The sequence below is a fragment of the Acanthochromis polyacanthus genome, chromosome 21 (genome assembly GCF_021347895.1).
Source record: "Acanthochromis polyacanthus isolate Apoly-LR-REF ecotype Palm Island chromosome 21, KAUST_Apoly_ChrSc, whole genome shotgun sequence".
NCBI lineage: Eukaryota > Metazoa > Chordata > Actinopteri > Pomacentridae > Acanthochromis > Acanthochromis polyacanthus.
In genome coordinates, this window is record NC_067133.1 from 7217091 (window position 1) to 7236082 (window position 18992).

General features: G+C 41.2%; 2 protein-coding genes across 2 annotated transcripts; both read right to left on the reverse strand.

Moving 5' to 3' along the window:
• Positions 1 to 235: 235 nt before the first annotated feature.
• Positions 236 to 7600, reverse strand: LOC110967853 (E3 ubiquitin-protein ligase TRIM39). The gene is made up of 12 exons (XM_051941404.1): positions 7415 to 7600; positions 5699 to 6148; positions 4785 to 4889; positions 4608 to 4703; positions 4180 to 4413; positions 3876 to 4053; positions 3694 to 3783; positions 2858 to 2884; positions 2524 to 2550; positions 2022 to 2197; positions 1027 to 1182; positions 236 to 866 (listed from the first exon to the last, which is right to left on the reverse strand). Exons 1-12 carry the CDS (start codon positions 7580 to 7582, stop codon positions 660 to 662), a joined length of 1914 nt encoding a protein of 637 aa, XP_051797364.1. The 5' UTR covers positions 7583 to 7600; the 3' UTR covers positions 236 to 659.
• Positions 7601 to 13802: 6202 nt separating this feature from the next.
• Positions 13803 to 18868, reverse strand: utp18 (UTP18 small subunit processome component). Its single transcript, XM_022217576.2, has 13 exons — positions 18499 to 18868; positions 17647 to 17777; positions 17484 to 17579; positions 17242 to 17318; positions 17048 to 17163; positions 16406 to 16531; positions 16156 to 16330; positions 15827 to 15927; positions 15313 to 15403; positions 14790 to 14913; positions 14516 to 14690; positions 14308 to 14450; positions 13803 to 14002 (listed from the first exon to the last, which is right to left on the reverse strand). Exons 1-13 carry the CDS (start codon positions 18718 to 18720, stop codon positions 13978 to 13980), a joined length of 1602 nt encoding a protein of 533 aa, XP_022073268.2. The 5' UTR covers positions 18721 to 18868; the 3' UTR covers positions 13803 to 13977.
• Positions 18869 to 18992: the final 124 nt, after the last annotated feature.

Genomic DNA, 18992 nt, shown 5'->3' on the forward strand with positions numbered 1-18992 from the left:
GCTTAGTTTTAGTGTCACAAGCTGATTTTAGTTTTTACAAGAAACATGCGCATTTTATTTCCACATGATCATTTGTTAATATCTTTTTAAAAGATTGTTTTCATGTAATATTGAGATATATTTGATGTTATTACTATATTTATTTCTATGATGGCATTTTTATGTTTCATTGTCACAGCACAGTGTTTCTTTTCATTAGAGCAGCGTTATTTTCAAATAGCAACTGACAGAAAATGTATGACTATTTTCTGTAACGCAAAACTGATGAATATTGTCAAAGAATTCATGCTTTTTTGGTTTGGTCTCTATGGTTTTGTGATTGAATAAAACATAAAAACATGGTCTTCACTGTTTTCTCACATTTTAAGACGTAAAATAAGGTGTCATTAAGATGACATACTGACAGTAACTGTTAGTTGTGTTTATCACAAACTTCCCCTCTGCAAAGTTCATGAACGTTCAAGATTATAACATGGAAGATATTTTGTTGTGGGAGAAGGAGACAATGTGTTTATCCACCAACAGAAACTAAGAATTGTTTTTTATGTCACGGTAAGATTAAATTTCTGTCAAAACATCCTTGTCCTTCCTCAGCTGCCTCCTTCTCACACCATTCATCATGTTCTCCGGTATGACCCTGAGGTCCAGGTCCAGGTCCCTCAGGCCAGCTGGTGCTGTGTGGTCATGAGGACCAGTGGAACCTCTTTGTCTCCGGTGCCCAGCAGAGGGAACATTCTCTCAGTGAACTCAGAGGATCCGCTGAAGCTGTAGATCTCTGAGCCTGACTTGACGTTGTAGAAGGACACCTGACCCTCGTCCACATCCAGGAAGACGCCCACCTGTCGCAGCTTCTGAGTACTTTTCACCTGCAGGACACACAAACAGTTTTTCATTAAATCTCCAGGAGCAGAATATAAATGAACATATTTAAACAAAGTCAAGATGACACGTTGAAGGAAAGCAACAGATTTAAATCTTGTCTTAAATCGTGAAACATGTTCGTTAATGTGTGGAGCTGTAGCAGACCTTGGTCAGTGGCGGAGCAGTGAGCGCTCGCAACTGGTTGCCACTCCACCAGAGGGCGTAGTATCCGTTAGAGGGATTCATGTCGAACAGGCCTTTCCTTTGAGCAGACTCAGTGACCACACCCAGCTTCCAGTCTTTACTCTCCCCCACAAACACCTGCAGGCACACACAGGTGAGCCGGGAACACCTGTATCTGGTCTGAAGATTAACTAAACCTCATCCTGAATCAAAACATAAACCTGAAACTAAACATGGACTTAAACATAAAACTAAATCTAAACCTGAGCTTGATCTTGAAGCTCAGTTTGACCATAAACAAAAACTGATCCTGAACATGAAAGGAAACCTGAACCTAAACTTAAACCCAGACCTGAACCTAAACATCAGCATGTGCCTAAAAATATGCGAAACCTAAACCTGATCATGAACCCAGGCTTGATGTTAAACCTGAACCTAAACCTGATCCTCAACAGATACATGATCTTGAACCCGATCCTTAATGTACACATAAATGTAAATCTGACCTTCAATCTGACTTTGATCCGGATTCTAAACATAAGCCTAAACCTTATCCTGAGGTTTGTAGCACGAATCCAGATTAATACAGTAGCAGGTTTGTAGAGTATAAAGATGAAGCACTGGGCCAAAAAGTGAACCATCAGTGAATTCCTGAAAGCCCAAAGTGAAACCTGATGTCCCCTTGCTAACCTTAAATCCTGTTTCATAGTCTGCCTGAGGTCATGATCTTAAACATTATTTTAAACCTGATCTTAAAACAATTAATAAACCTGATCCTGACTGGAAACCGGATCTTTAATCTGATCTCAAACCTGATCCTGATCTTAAATCCCATCTTGAACCTGATCTTTAAAAAACTCAAACCTGACTTTGATTGGAAACTTGATCTTAAACCTGATCTTAACCCTGATCCTAAACCCAATCCTGGCCTTAAACCTGGTCTTAAGTTTGACCCTGATCTCAAACCTGGTTCTGACCTCCCAGTAGTGGCGTCCGGTGCTGAAGCCCTCCTTGGCGATGACACAGGACCAGACATCAAACCTCTGTTGGCTGTTTCTGTAGAACTGCAGCTTCTCGCCTCTCTTCACCTGCTTCCTGTCCTCGGACAGGATGAGGAAGGGATACGCCGTCACCGGGTTCAACGTCACATCCTCTGAAACGGGAAGTAACCAAAACCGTCAACCAGAACCACAGAGAGATGCACCCTGAAGGCTGGAGTGATCACACTGGGGGACACTAAAAGAGCTCTGAGGAAATACATCCAGGAAACATCTCCAGCAGGTTCTGGGAGTTTCTGTCTCATTCTAGCTCTTTGATTTTCCTCTCAGTCTCTCTGTGGAAACACTGCCTGCAGTTTAACCTGAAAACTCTCTGAATGTTACACAAAAATAAATCTAATTATGCAGCAGAAACAACAACAACAACAAATGAAAATAATAAAAGACCATTTTTAACAAAGTGATGAGAGTTGATGCTCACCCATGTAGACTCGAACCTTCTTGTGTCCTGCAACACAACAAACATCATGAGAACATCTGATTATTACAAACATGTTCAGAACAAACAAGTACTAATAAAAGTTACTTTTAATGACAGATGAAATTTTACCATCATTTACCTGCTGCAGGCACTCAAAAATGAAGACTTTTTAAATATAAAAAAATATATAAATAAGCAGCAGTAAAAGTCTGTTAATAGACGAGTGCCTCCAGAACAACATCATATTGTATTTACACGTGTACTGTATTCAGGTCATATATTGGTCAGAGGAGTATAAATGGTCTGAATCCTTCTTAATGAGAAGTCTACGTACCTGAAACCTGTTTGTACTTCTTCAGATCTGAGGGAGACACAAAGCCACAGTCAGTAACGGTCAACATCCTGCAGCTTTAACAGACACTGAGACTCTGAGCCCTGAACTCGGATTTCAGGCTCCACTGAGTCCTGTCAGCCTCAGCAGAGGGCAACAGAGGCTGATTCAGGAATAATAACAAACTGATGAATGTTTGAGGGAAAACTTTCTCTGTAACTTTTGCTTTCTTCTACAACCTTAAATTACAATTAAAAGTGTTGAAAAAATTTCACTCTTAGTCTGTCCAAGGTCACTGTAGCGGGGTGTTTATGGGTATTCCGGCATACAGTGGGCTTAACCGTCACAGAGCATGAGTCTGCGACGGTAAGCCGACTCAGAGCATTCGGAGAAGAAACAATTTACAAGGATTGTCAGAGGGTAGGGAGGGGCCGTATGTAAATACAAGGATGAATAGTGGCTAATTTGCATATGGTTGCTTATCAGTAACAGAGAGCAATACAACAAAGAACAAAAGGTGGTTGAATCAAGAAGTCTGGCAGACAACAAAAAATAAGAGATGAGATTTTTGACAAACAGTTTAAAATAGCAAAAGTGCAACAACAAAAGGTAAGAGGGGAGTCTGACAGACAGCAACAAACAACAAAAGATGAAATAATTGTGGATAAACTTGTGAAATGGAACGAAGGAGTGAGACATGACACTAGAAAGTATCTGCAGCAAAAGATGTGTACTATTTTCTTCATTGGAAGAGATGAAGTTCTCCGAGTCAAAACATCACAGATTCACATTCAGTCACACCAATGTTCAGACTCTTAGATTCCAGATGTTGGACTCACCTTTCAGAGACCACTGACTCTTCCTCAGACTGGCCGAGCTTCCTCTCAGACTCATCATGCTCTCTGCCATCATCAGGTCACCTGACGAAACTACAACACAGATGACACACAGACGGTTCACACACCGAGGAAACAACAGCTGGAAACTATAGTTACATGTGTAATCTAACATCTGGACCTACAGGAGCCTCTGGAGCCTCGGGATCTAACTTCCCCCATGCGGACGTCGTCCATCTTGTCTTTGATTTCAACCAAACTGCTCTTTACGTCTCCCAGATGGAGGTGAAGCTGGAACTCTGACGCCTCATCAACCTCCTGTTCCTGCTCCTCAGACAGAGGAGCTGTGGCATCCTCAAAGCTCTGAGGACAGGAGAACAGGAAGAGGAGGACAGGTGTTACTACAGGTGTTGCAACAGGTGTTACAGGTGCTGCTACAGGTGTTGCTCTGCAGGTTCCTGACATTTAAACCAGGTGCTCAGTTGTCACCTGCAGGAACCCGATGTGATCCTGACTGATGGCCTGCATCTCCAGCGTGGCTCTCCTCTCCGTCAGCTGTTCGAGCTCCGCCTCCAGACGGTTCACAAGCCCCTCTCCTTTTGACATCACGGCATCCAGCTGGTTCTGGATCCCGCCCACTACCCGAGACCTGATCCTGTCCAGGGAGGCGGAGACTTCGTCCAGCAGGTGTTCTACCTCGCCACGCTCTCTATCTGCGTAGTTCTACAGCACAAACACAGCTCATCAGGTGGAAATGTAAAAACAGCTGCAGACAACAACACACGCAGTTTCTGTGTTGTCATTTTGTGTGTTTGTGTAGTTGTTTTGTGTCTGTGTGTCCTTGTTTTGTCTCTCTAGGTGGTTGTTTTGTGTCTCGTTGTGGTCGTTTTGTGTTACAGTGATTAAAGATGTCCGACCTGGACTCCCTCCAGTTTCCTCTTCAGGTCAGTCACTCGGATCTCCTTCTCTTTGATCCGGTTCAGGATCTCCTGTTCTGTTCTCGCCACCTGTTTCTGAAAACCCAGATGAAACGCCGCTTTAACACAAACGTTTCATCAGAACCAGATCAACACTGGATCCTGTTCTGTTTCTACCTGTTTGCCGAGTCTCTCGGTTTGGACCGAGACAGTTTTGTGGGTCCGATGTTCCTCCAGGACGCAGATGGCACAGATGCAGCGCTGACATGTCCTGCAGTACACCTGGACACATGAACGCATCACATCATGCTAACAGGCTAACAAGCTATGCTAACAGGCTAACAAGCTAACTGTCACCTCGGTCGTCTTCATTTCCCTTTATTTGGCTTAATGCTTTGTGCGATGTTGCAGTTGGATTGTAGTTCTTTTAATAAAATATTTACTATAAATAAATCTAAAATAATTCGTACATTTAGTAACACAAAATGTAAGAGTATAAATTGTATTATTTTTAAAATAGTTTTGTAATTATTCAGTTTTAATATGTAAATTAATATTCTCAAGGGAAGAGAACATTTTTTGACTGATCAGAAAACTTTCATATTATTTGATGCATTGCTTGTTCCTGTATATTAAAACAAGCTGAAAACAATTATTACATCTAAAATATTGTTGAATAATTATTGCATTACTATAAATACATTAAAACAATTAATCCATTTAATAACACAAAACGTAGCAGCATAAATTTCATGCAGCATAAATTTTCTTAATTTTTTTTACAGTTTTTTATTCATTCAGATTTATGATTCTAATTAATATTCAAGGGAAAATAACATTTTTTGACTGATCAGAGCACTTTCATTTGTATTATTAAATGCATTGTTTGTTCCTGTATATTAAAACAAGCTAAAAATAATAATTACATCTAAATGTTGTAGAATAATTATTACATTAAAACAAATGTTGCTATTATATTGCATAGATAGATATTTGACAATAAAAATATTGATTGACCTGAAAAATGTTAACAACAACAACAATAATAATAACAATAATAATAATAATAATAATGGTGTAATTCTGCTCACCTCCAGCAGGCGGCGGTGTATGGAGCAGGTGCGCCCCCTCAGCGCCTCCTGTGGGTCCATCAGTGGGTGTTTGGCGTAGAACGGTGTGGTGTGATGCGCCTGCACATGCTCAGTGCAGTAGGAGGCGGTGCAGGTGAGGCAGGAGCTGATGGCCGGCTGTTTAACACCTGTGCACACGTCACACCACACCACCTCCTCACCTGCCGGCGTCGTCGGCGCCGACAGAAACGGGTTTGTGCTGCCCATGTCTGGTATGGTTGCCATCGAGCCCGGCGTCCCGTTACTGACCGGCGGCGGTAAACCTGCGGCACCATAACGGGCTAGCTTGTATTTGTCTGCGATGAGAGCGAAGACTTTGTTGATGCTCAGCTGAGGACGTTCATTGAACTGACGCTTACAGAGAGGACAGGTGCAGACCGAACTGGAGGCCCAGTAACCTCCAATACAAGCCTGCAGAGACAAGATACATGTCAGCTAAGGCCTCAGGTCAACCAAAAGTTCCATCCACCTGTTCAGACCATGTTTATCATTCAGTCTGAGCTTCCAACGACTCCTTGAATGTTCAAAGGTATTCTGGAAATATGACAGAATCTGCGGAGTCATAAATATACACACAGAAATGTTATTTGGTTAAATTTGTCCTTTTTCTTCTCAGTTTGGTTCTTCTGGTTTCCGTCTACAAGCTTCTGGTTTATCTTTGACTCCTCCAGAGTTGGTGCAGTTCAACTAAATTTGTTCTTTCTGACTCAGATTTGTTTCTTCTGGTTCTTGGCATGTTTAAGTCATTACTTTGGGGAGACCAGTCTAGAACCTTCATTCTAGCCTGACTGAACCATTTCTTCACCACGTCTGATGTGTGTTTGGGTTGATTGTCTTGTTGAATCATCGGACTGTGTCCAAGATCAGCCTTCTGCTGATGGTTTTATGTTTTCCTGAAGAACATGGAGGTAATCCTCCTTCTTCATTATTCCATTTACTTTGTGTAAAACTCCAGTTCCACAGAGCATGATACTGCTAACTCCATGCTTGATGGTAGGTTTGGTGTTCTTGGGGTTAAAGGCCTCACCTTCTCTCCTCCAAACTTATTTCTGCTCAGGTTTTGTTCCATCTGAACACAGAACTTTCCTCCAGAAGACCTTTTCTTTGTCCAGGTGATCAGCAGCAACCCTGAACCACTGGACCATGAACTTTACAAACAGATGATTTTGGATCTGAAGCTGCTTTGAAATGGCTCCAACAGACTTTCTGGCTTGTTCAAGTCAATGATTTGCTTTTTCAGATCTTTGCTGAGCTCCTCAGACTTTCCCACCGTAGTGTTTGAGTCTAACGAGTGGATCTAATGGGTTCTATTTAAACTGGATCAGAGGAGTCAGCAGCTGTAGTCGACTGTAATCACTCAGAAATTAAGAGGCCACAAAACTAAGAAAATTAGATTAGCACAACTTTCTACATCACCAAAACTGATAATTCAAGTTGCCGTTTGTATATTTTTGATGCAGCAGATTTAGTCATATTTCCAGAAAACCTTCAATAAATCTATAAAGAACCAAAATACAGGATTGTTTTTTCTGTCAAAGATTCATGTGTTTCAATGATTCCATTACTGAAAGTTCGGAGTTCTAGGAGTCATTGGAAACTCAGACTGACGTGATAAACATGGACTTTACCAGTAGATGTAAACATATTCATGACTGCATGTTGTGTGGTTCAGCTCACCTGACAGAAGTTGTGCCCACACGGTGTGGAGACGGGATCATTGAACAGGTCCAGGCAGATGGAGCAGGTTAACTCCTGCTCTGAGAACAGCTCTGGAGTTGCAGCCTCGGCCATCGTCATCCTACAGGATGGAATAGAAGATGTTAGTGAGATCCAGGAGTAGGACATTTCTGCTCCACTGATCAGTTAAAGTGATGCATTCTGTCATTCAGACACGTTAATGTTCCCCATGTGAGACAAAACACATCAGACTGTCACTGACACTCCCCAACATCTTTAAGCAACAAACTCAGCTTCATAAAAACTCAGATTAGATTCATTTCTGAATTCATTCTACGCGTCTTTGTGTTCATTTTGTCCCTTAGACGTCATTTTTTGGCTGTTTGTGTCTTTCTGTGGTCGTCGTGCGTCTCCTTTTGCTCTGTGACTTTGCAATAACAATCATTAGTCCATTCATACAGTAGAACGACACCGAGCGGTTTCATGAACCACAACTGTGCAGTGGTGAATCATCAGCCAGCTGCAGGTTTCACTGAGGATTCACCAAAACCTTTGAAACCAAGTGGAAGAGAAGCTGGTCTGCAAATATTTCCTCCATCCTCAGAGATGTAACATTTAGATAAAATAGCTTCACCCTCGGATGACATCTAGACAAAGATAAAGCAGCAGAGAGCAGCTTCTGTCTGCAGAGAATCACTGATGAACAGACAAACATCACTCCAGTGCTGAGACACTGAAGGAAAATAAAAGCAGACAGACTCAGTCTTCCTCGTTGTTTCTGGGTGAATTTCTGCTGATGCATCGTGATGATGTCTGTGAAAATAACATTCTTCTGAAGGGGAATTCTCACTGAATCTGAAAATATGTGCACTGTAAAAAACAATCACGTTCAAAAACTGTAAAAATTGTGACAATAAGATCGATATCTGTTTAAAAAAAAAAGAAGATATTGTCACTGAATGAAATACAATAAAACTGCATTATTTTATGGACACACTTCTATTTGTAAAAATAGAGACTTCAGATGTGCACATAGTTCACAGTTTTTCCTGATGTTTGTACAGTTAACATGCAAATTAATACTTGATTTTACAAGTTATTTTCTGGAATTTAACAAAACAGGAAAATTCATGAAGATGGTTTAAGAATTATTTGTCATTAATATACAGTTTTCTGTTTAAAAAACAGCTGCAACTTTTTTTTGCTGATTAAATGCAGTAAAACAACCTGTGGATTTTTGGAATTATTATGAACAAAACAGGGAAATATACCAGTAAATAAAAGAGTTAAAAGTGTTTATATGTGTGCTTCAAGTGAGAGTTCAGATCTGAATAAAAAACAGCAACAGTCAGACTTTAGTGAATTTAAAGAATCGAAACATCCGTTCGGTGTTTTCACGGTTTTTAACGTCGCTGAGCCTCGGCAGATATTTCAGCTGCACATTTAAACCTCAGTAGGATGAAGGAACCAGGACGGACCACATTCCTCCTGAAAACACATGAACTCCGACACAGAAACAGCCGCCAGCGAGTCAGCGAAGGAGACGGAGCAGGTGGACAGAGGGGGCGGAGCCACATCACCTGTACGTCAGGTGACTCAGTTCTATAAATAAACAACCTCAGTTTCTTTTCTCACAACCTCCACTTGTCTCAGAATCTTGTTTTTCTGTTTCTGAATGTCGACCTCTTAATCTAGATTTACAGTCTGACTCTCTCACCTCAGAATCTTTACAATCTGGATTTTTGATCAAAAGTTCAGTTGTACAGAAAAAAGTGTTTTGGGTCAGTCAAAACTGTGAAACACTTTGTGGCAGAAAAACTGCCGTTGAAGCTGTTAATGATTTAATAATATGGAACAAACAGGACTCAGTTAATGGACTTGATCTGATCATTTGGTGAGCTGAAGGTTTGTTGAGACTGAACAGAAAGAAACAACCAGCAGCTCCTCAGATGTTGATCTGAATAAACTGAACAGAAACTGGAAACACTGGAACTGATGCAGTGATAAACTGCTGATTCACTGTCTGTGCTGTTAGTTAATGCAGAGGACAAATCTGATGAACAGAAACAAACCCTTCAGAAAGTCCATATTTAAAGTTCAAGCTCCAAAGTAGAAACTCAGTGAATCCATCTGTGATTTCCAATCAGTCTAACTGATGAATATGGTTCGAAAACGAGCAGTGAACAGAAGAACCTTCTCGGTTTTGGACCTATGGACTGTGTCTATGTCTGCATCCTGGCTGCTGCTCAGAGCTAAATTTCCAGATAAAAGTTTGCTGAAGAACATGAAAAGAAACCCGATGAATGTTGGAGAACATTCTTTGGTCAGACGAACATAAATTAGTTGGGCTCAGATGGAGTCCATCATGTTTGCTGTGAACCTGACCAGGACTACCACAGTGAATGCAAAGTCCTGACAGTGAAGCACGGAGGTGGGAGTGTGATGATGTGGAGCTGCATGAGTGCAAAAAGGTGTTGATGACATTTCTAGATGCACCATGAATGTCTGAAGATAAACCAAAACACTGGCGGATAAGATGAATTCCAGTCTGCAGAAACTGGAAGACGAGGAATATTCCAGCAAGAGAACAATCCAAAGAACATCACAAAAGAGCTTCTACACTAGAACAAAGTGAAACTCGGACCTAAACAGTGTGAAGGGGTCAGAATGATAAAAGATGCTGCTGTTGAATACAAGCAACGAATCCTCCCTCAGACATTTTTCAGTCTCAGCTGTGCATCTTTGTAGAGAAGGATTCATTCTGCAGTGGAACTGTGAACCCATTTTAACAGGAGGCTAACATGTAGCTAACCAGAGGCTAACCAGTGGATCACATTTAGCTAAAAACAGAAAGCTAATATGAAGCTAAAAGGAGGAAAACAGGAGGCCAAAGCAGGGCTAACAGTGGTCATTAGGAGGCTAACTGGAGGATAAAAAAAGCTAACCAGAGACTTAAAAAAAGGCTTACAGGAGGCAACCATCAAGACAATATAAGGTAAACTGGAGGCTAAAATGGGTTAACAGGAAACCACAATTTATGTAGTTCAATTAAATCTGACTAAAAGTGCTCTTTTGTCACCATGACAACTGTATAAAATTTACTAATACTGTTATGTTTGGTTAGCATGTAGCATAAAAGGCTCTTCATAAACCTTCAGACCTGCAGGGATCTTTGTCCCCAGCGAAACATGGATCTACAGAAGTCGACTGATCTTGAATTAGTTCATAGTGCTGAATATTTTCGGTTCAATTTAAGGTCTGACTACAGATTAAATCACAAATAAATTACACTATACTTCTGCTATATTCAGACATTTACTTCACAGTGCTGAATATTTTCAGTGTAGTTTAAAGTGTGACTACTGAAACAAATCACAAACAATCTATTTTTCCATTCATTCATTTATATAAATATGCTAATACATTAAACTATAATCAGACATTTACTTCACAGCGCTGCAGATTTCATTTTAAATGTCTTTTTTTCCTTATCAAACTATCTTCAATAACCCAGAATGACATTTTTTGGAAGATTTGTTAAAAATCACAGAAATCTCTCCTTTAAATGATTCAGATTCTAAATTCAGGACTTTGTTGAGGTTTCTTTGGCAGCAGCTTCCACTTTGCTGGTTTCAGATTCTGGTTTAGTTCAGTTTATTCCTCTTAGCCTTCAGTCAGTTCTGATCGGCATGATGCCGCCACCTCCATGCAGCACAACTCATGGACAGAGTTCAGTTTAAAATCCTTCAGTCAGCATCAAACATCTTTCTACAGCTCATGAGCAGAACAGAAAGAAAAAGCCTGGAGGGGAAACATGGAGATAAAACGAAATATATCTGCAGTATGAGGAGATTAAATCATGAAACAAGAAAAATAAGACACAAAATGACAAAGGGAGATGAAAGATTACAAAAGTAAAACAGAAATCAACCAAAACTCGGCAAATCAACAGAAACTGAACTGAAGTGTTCCAAAGACAGAAAACAACACAACCAGGAGAGACAAAAAAAAGCCCAAAAGAACCATGAAATGACCAAAACAACACAAATCAGGACAAACGTCACACAAGAAGACTACACAAAGACAGAAAATGTCCAAGTAAGACACAAAATGAGACACAAAACTGCCTCAGAGGCTGTAAAACAGTAAATATTTAAATATGTGCAGAATGTGGCGACAACAAGTTCTGGTGATTAACATCTGATTAAACGTGGTGGACGCTGGTCCAGGTTCTATGGACAGCAGATATTTTCTAATTCTCTCTCCTTCTTTCATGTTGTTCTGTGTCCACAAAGCTGAAGGACTTTAGATCGAAAAATCACAAAAGGCAAACTGCTGCTCAGAGGGTTGAACTCAGTCTGTTTTCTTCATCCAGCTGTGGTGAAGGACAGGTGTTCGTATGTCGGCGTCTCTCAGTTCTTCAGCTCTCACCTGCAGACTGATCCAAGGATCCCAGGTGTGTCTGTCTCATCCAATCAGGACGGCTGGTCTCAGGTGGATTCAGTCAGAGTCTGAACTCTTTGATTAAAGGAGGCTTTAGTTTGTCCTCCTGGGTTATTGAATGTAGATTTGATCCTATAAATGTTTAAAACAGGCAACGTTTACATATTAAACTGAAATTCTCCTGAAACCTTCAGCTGAGTTTGTGGATCAAACGTTTGATCCCTGATCTGATCAGAAAAATCAGCTGATCTCGGTTTTTATGGCGTAAAATCAGATTCAGGTTAAAGAGTTTGTGTGAAATCGATTTAAAATCAATAATCAAAGTTTAACCTTCGAGACAAAGCAGAAAGCTGCAGCAGTTTCTTACCTTCCTCAGTGAGAGTCAAGCTGTTTCTGCCACAAATCCTGAAACTCCTGTCCATCCGTGATGTCATCAGTGGGCGGAGCTGACAGGTGCAGAAGCTGTCAGGTGAGTTTGAAGGAGGAGACGTTCGTTCTGCTGCAAATCATTTTGAATCTCAGCTCAAATATGTAAACTGTAAATCTGACCAGAAATCAGTTCATTGATTCAGCTAAAAAAAAGAAAAAAAAAAAGTTTTTCTTCATGTTGTTCCTGTGATTCAAACTTTGACTGAAAACTGCAGGTTTAAATTAAACTGCTAGCAAATGTTCCAATATATGTTTCATAAATTTACCTTTAAGCATTAGAAATTATTTATTTGTGCTGGTTGAAAAAAGCATCAATCTTAAATTCTCTTAAATGCTTGTTTCATTTCTGTATTTAGGTTTTTGCTAAAACTTAAGAACAAATTTAGAGAAACTAATACAAATACTCAATAAAAATGCTAAAAAAAAACCCATAGTAAACAGAACAAGTAAATGAAGTCAATTCTGACACAAAAGTAAGCATGCACATGATTAATATGAATGTAACATTGTATTAAATGGATAAATAATTACAAAACTAAATTTTTTAATAAAGTGTATTTTTAAAAATATATTAAACCACCTTTTCCAGTTTTAATTTATCCAATTTTTATTGGGAATTTTTTTATTAAATTTTATATTTTTTATTACATGTCTGTGCAGAAAAACAAAAAATGTCAGATAAAAATAAATATAAAATAAAAATTCTTGTCATTAACTTTAGTGAAAACTAAAATAAACAATAAAACCCCAATAGAATATAATATAAATGATTACTAATTTAAATGTAAACTTTTATGCAAGAATAAAATTATATGTGCATACACACATAATACATATAAAATTAAATGCAAGAATTTAAATTAAACAACTCAATTAAAAATCTAAATAACTAGATAAATAAAAATACTGACAACTAATAATTTATGAAAGAATCTACAGTCCTACAGGGTTATATATAAAATAAATATAAAATAATGTATCGCAAAATCCGTATAGAAAAAATATTTAAATGATAAATTCAAATTATTTTTCATACAAAAATATATAAATATAAGAAGAATCTAAATGATAAAAACGGTGTAATATGCGAGTGATGAACTTCGAGAAACTATTTTTAACGAGGGCCAGTGAACGTGTCCTCAGAGTGGACGACCTTTAACCTCTGCAGGTGATGATGATGAAGGCTGCAGCTGATCGCTGACAGGATGAAGGTTTGTCACGCTTCAACCTGAAACAGACGGACCGGACAGAGGACATTCCTCTCTGTGTGTCTTGGATCCAGTTTGGCGGTTTGCATTCCCGCCTCCTGATTGGCCGGTTCAGCCTGTGAGTTGTGTAACTGCTGGGCCATCATGACACACCTGGTTCATCTGTATGGAGGCTCAGCAGCGACAGAAACCAGCTGCTGGTGAAACTAAGAATAACAAACGATGTATTTTATTGTTCGATTTGATATGAAGTCAGAAGGGTGAGATCAAATGACTTTCAGTTTAAATGATGAGACAGCAGAGTTCAATCAGTTCAAGACTCTTTACTTTAAAAATCAGAAATATCCGTTTAGGTACAAGCTGAGAAAATACACATTCAGTTTCAGTTCCTTTATGAGAGCAAACAAACAATAAAATCCGACGTTAGCTCTGAGGATCTTCGCTGTTCGGCTCCTCGTCACAGTATTTACACACAGTTCCTCCTCAGAAGTCTTTGTAATGCAGCAACCTGCACAAACACACCAGGTACAGTCGGTCTGTCTGTTGTCACCGTCACACATTAAAACCATTATCTGAAAATACGACACAATCTGAACAAATCAGACTTAAAACAACCTCGTCATCATTCTCTGCAGCTGTCTGCTAAAGTTTTGTGTCTTTGTGATCATTTTTATTGGCTCTTTTTCAACAAACATCTAAAATACTAAAAGCTAATATCCAACAATCGCTATCATGCTAACATGCTAACACTAGCACATTTGAGGCTAATGGTTTAGCCTCAGGATAAACATGGGTGCTGATTGGATGTCTCACCTAAAGAGGGGGGCGTGGCCTTTGTTGTTAGCCAATGAGAAGAAGCCGCTGTTTGGGGAGAAGTCGAGGCAGCTGGTTCGATAGACGAGCTTGTTCTTAGCGACGGGGAAGTTGGAGAAGACGGTGAGGCTGGGCAGGTGTACCTGAGGAGACAGGTGAGGTTTAGTGCTCTTCATCTTCATCATCACCATTGTCATCGTCGTCTTACCAGCCGTGCAGCTTCGTCCTCGTCTCGGGAAGCGATTGCGAGGATCTCAGACGAAGGGTTGAAGGCGAGGGAGGTCGCTGAGGTCAGCAGGTTCATCACGGCCTTCAGAGGCTTCGGATTGGCCGAGTTAAGACACGCCTCCTGGGAGTAGATGTTGACCACACCTGACTGAGAGCTGACACGCAGACAGGAAGTTAGCGATGAACAAACCACAGATATGACGTAGACTGACAGGCAGCTGTCAGCCAGTAAGAGAGCTGGAAGGTCATCTTACCCACAGGCCAGGTACTGTCCGTTACGAGATGCAGCGATGGACGACGCCCGAACACAGCCATCATCAGAGAACTTGTTCAAACACCGACTGCTGCGCAAATCAAACACATACACCTCCCCCTCCTCTGCGCGCGCGCACACACACACACACACACACACACACACACACACACACACACACACACACACACACACACACACACACACACACACACACACACACACACACACACACACACACACAGAAGAGTTTTCAGTGTCATGAAGGAGGCTCTGTTTTAGCCTGCTACGTCACCATGGTAACTGATGCTGCTCAGCTGACCTGCTCTTAAGAAGTTTCTGTTCAGAGTTTGGGTTCAATGATCCAAACCTCCAGGTGAGTAAAAACTATGTACGGGTCCAGTGTAGTACACAATGTACTGCATAATGAGTACTTTTACTTTATTTTGGTACTTTCACATCAGTAAATCTTTGAATGCAGGACTTCTACTTTTAACAGATTATTTTTACTGTCTGGGTCTCACCTGAGTTAGCAAAAACTTTGCTGCCGTCTGGAGAAAAGGCAACGCCGCTGATGTCTCCGTTGATCTTCATGCTGCGAACCACCTCCTTCGTCTGAACACAGTTTACAGAATTATTCATCTGATCTTCTCTATCTGACCCTGCTGAAGTCTGATTCCAGTTGTTTTTAATATAAAATAGCCAAATTCAGAGATTTTTAGGATTTCTCTGATTCAGTCAAATGTAAAAACATCAAGTGGAGTAACGAGGATTAAAAACCTGAATGTTCTCAGAGAAATTTGATATTTCAGAAGAATGACATTCATCTAAACAGCTTCCTTAACAGCAGTGCGACAAGACATCTCACTGAAGATGTAAAATTGCATTTTTAACGTCTTAATGGTCAAAATTTCTTTCTCTTTTCTCGCTAAAACACCAGAAACACATTCTTTTATCTGTTCTAATATGTGAAGTTTTCCACGTTATTAACGATGATTAAGGAGAAGCAGAACGTTCTGACAGCAGAAGAAGAATCACCTTCAGTGTGAGCAGATGAAGGTATCCTCGAGATCCAGTGAGCAGCAGAGCGCCTCCTTCAGGACACACTGAGAACTCCTTCACCCGAGCTTCATTCAGACCTGGACACAAACAGAGGAAGTTACAGTAGACCGTCAAAATAAAATAAAAACAAACAAACTGAAGGCTGTTCTCAGATTGCCCGAAGGTTCCATCAAGAAAATGAACCAAATCTACACTGAAAATCATCAGAATTGATTTATTCTCCATGTGTCAGTGACATTCTCAGCTTCTGTAATGATCTGATGAAGCTCAGTCTCTGTTTTTTGATTCTCTGCAGCAGCTCTGACCTCTGACGGTGTGAACAGGTGAGACTCGGCCCTCCATCATGTCGTACAGGTAGAACATCTTGTTCCTAAAACTGGTGGCGATCACCGTCTCCCCGTCCCGGCTGAACTGAGCCTTGTGGATGGGGAATCTCTCCAGGTGGATGCTCTGGATCTTGGGGTTGGTCTTTCCGTCCACCTGAAGGAGGAACAGGATAGAGTCAGGTGATCATCTCAGCCAGTCAGGTTGGAGTTAGGAGTAGGAGGAACAAACCTGGAAGAGGCAGACTGATTGGTCGAGGCCGGCGGTCAGGACGACCTGAGCTGAGGGATGGAACTGGACGGTGGTGAGTCGATCCTCTGAGGGCCGACAGCTGTTGGCATGGAGACACTTCTTCATCTGACGGAGAGAACAGAGCTTTAGAGAACCTCAGATTTTCAGTTTGCATTGTGACTGTTTCAGAGCTCCGTTGTTCGTCTGATCTTTGAGATCTTGTTGCTTTTCTACAAAACACTGAATCTACCGTACTTTCCAAACTATAAGCTGAGACTTGTTTCACTAACTTTGAACCCTACAGCTCATACAAAGATGCAGCTAATGTATAGATTTTTACAGACGAGCTTCATGCCATCAATACATTTAGCCTCGTCACATCAGACCAATAAAATTACCGAACAGGTCACAGTGGATCAACGAAACTGTTCGAATTCAATCAAACACACGCAGAAGTTAGTTTCATGAGTTAAATGAAAAAAAACTCTGAACAGAACCTCAGACGGTAGAGGAACGCTGCTGTTTAAAGCGTTCATCATCGTCATGCTCTGCTGCTAACTGATCAACTCTTCATCATCTTCATCGTCTGCTGTCCTGTAGTCAACCTGTCACTAAGGTGCTGCGTTCAGGTGACTCACTGACCCTTAGGATGCCGCTGGGCAGACTCTCTGAAGATGCCACAAAGTTTCCCGTCCTCCTCAGCAGATCATCTTCATCATCGTCCTCGTCGTCATCATCATCGTCCTCGTCATCAGCAGCTTCAGGAACAAACACACAAAGATCAGACAGAAGATTCACCTGAAGCAACAGGAAACGGTTTCAGTTTTAAACTCCACCTTTCTTCTTCTTCTTCTTTTTCTTCTTGGTGCCGCTCTCAGCCCATGATGGAGTTCCTCCCATCGCCTTCTGGAACCTGAAACACACCGCGGTCAGTACTACAGGTGTGTACAGGTGAGAACAGGAAGGAGTGTGATAAATCTGTACTCGGGTGTGTGACAAGCAAATGTGTTCAGTGTGTTTTAGAAATGTTAAGTGTGTGTATACAGGTGAGTCCTGGTGTGTCCAGGTGTGCACTCACTGCTCCCTCATCCTCTGCTGTAGTTTCTGTTTGGACATGGTCGACTCGGCTTCTCCCTTCATCAGGTTTCTACGGTAACGATGCCTCATGTCCACCCTGAAACACAGCTGATGTTAGTGTTGTCACGGTAACCGAGGCTGCAGGTGTTCGAGCAGAGACTCACTCTTCCTCCAGCTCGTCGTCTTCGTCCACCCAGGCAGCTTTTCTGAGCGGCTGCTGAGGAGCTTCGTCCTCCAACTCGTCGTCTTCATGCTGCAGAGCTTCAGCCGGTTCCTTGTCATCCTGATCGTCCTCCTGGAGGTTCACAACAAGTTAAATGTGTTGTTGAAGTGAAGTCCTTCTAGCAGAACATTCAGTGTTGTGTGATTCCGAAAGATCAACTCAGTATTTCAGCACAGATCCAAGACTTGTTTCACTCAAACAGAAACCATCACCTGTTAGGAAAGTTCTCAGTCATGACGCACCAAAAACTACTTTTAGTGATAATTCAGCAGCAGAGCACATCAAGAACTCTGATTTCACACTCAAACACTGATATTTATAAGCAAGAGAAGATTAAATGAGTGACATTTTAAAGGGAGTCTTGTAGAATACTGTTTTCACTGATTTCAAGAAGGCTTTTGATTCAACTGACAGAAACAAAATGTTCCAAATTCTACTGGCATATGAAATCCAAAATGAGAGAATTCAAGGCGTCAGTGGAATCCATCTTACTCCTGGTCACTATCGAAGACTCTGTCAGAAAAAGTTGATTGGACAGAATTCTACTGAAAGTACAAAACATCTCCTGGACACCTTAGTCTTGAGCAAGAACATTCAGTAATTCTCAGTGATTTTCTGTCCTCTTACTCAAGTAAACTGATGCTAGTCAACAACCAGACGGCCGAATGAGTCCTGACCAAATAGCATCCATGAAGATTTATGATTTTTTGTTGAAGGACTCAGATTGTTCCGTCCAGGACTAACAGAACCTTAAATTATCAGATTTTTGAACTCGGTCTGGCGAGAACTTCACCTCTTCCACGAGTCTCTCCAGTAGCTCGTCCTCCGCCCCGAACACCAGCTCCTCCAGCAGCTTCACCGAACTGTCCGTCTCCCCCAGCACCGCCAGCCTCTTCACGTTCTTCTGCCGCTTCTCTTCTTCGCTCTCCGGGACGAACGTCGGCGGTCTGGGTCTCTTCGTGGCTGGTGTCCGGTCCTCGTCCTCCGGCAGTTTGATGAGGTTCACGTCCTCCATGTTTCCCCGCCGGCGGCACCGGAGTCCGGACAGAAAAAATACGAATTTATTAGAACCGAACGAACACGTGAGAATGAACCAACTCAATGTTTTCTGTCGACATGCAGCAGGAACAGTTCACACATGCGCAGATTGGTGTTTGTGTGATCACGTGTTCATCGGTAACCTCTGAACCAGGAAGAACTGCAGTCGGACGCCTGCTGGTCGGAGCTGTTTTTTTAAATGTATTCATTATTCAGTAAAACACTAAATTATTGACGCCGAGGTAACTC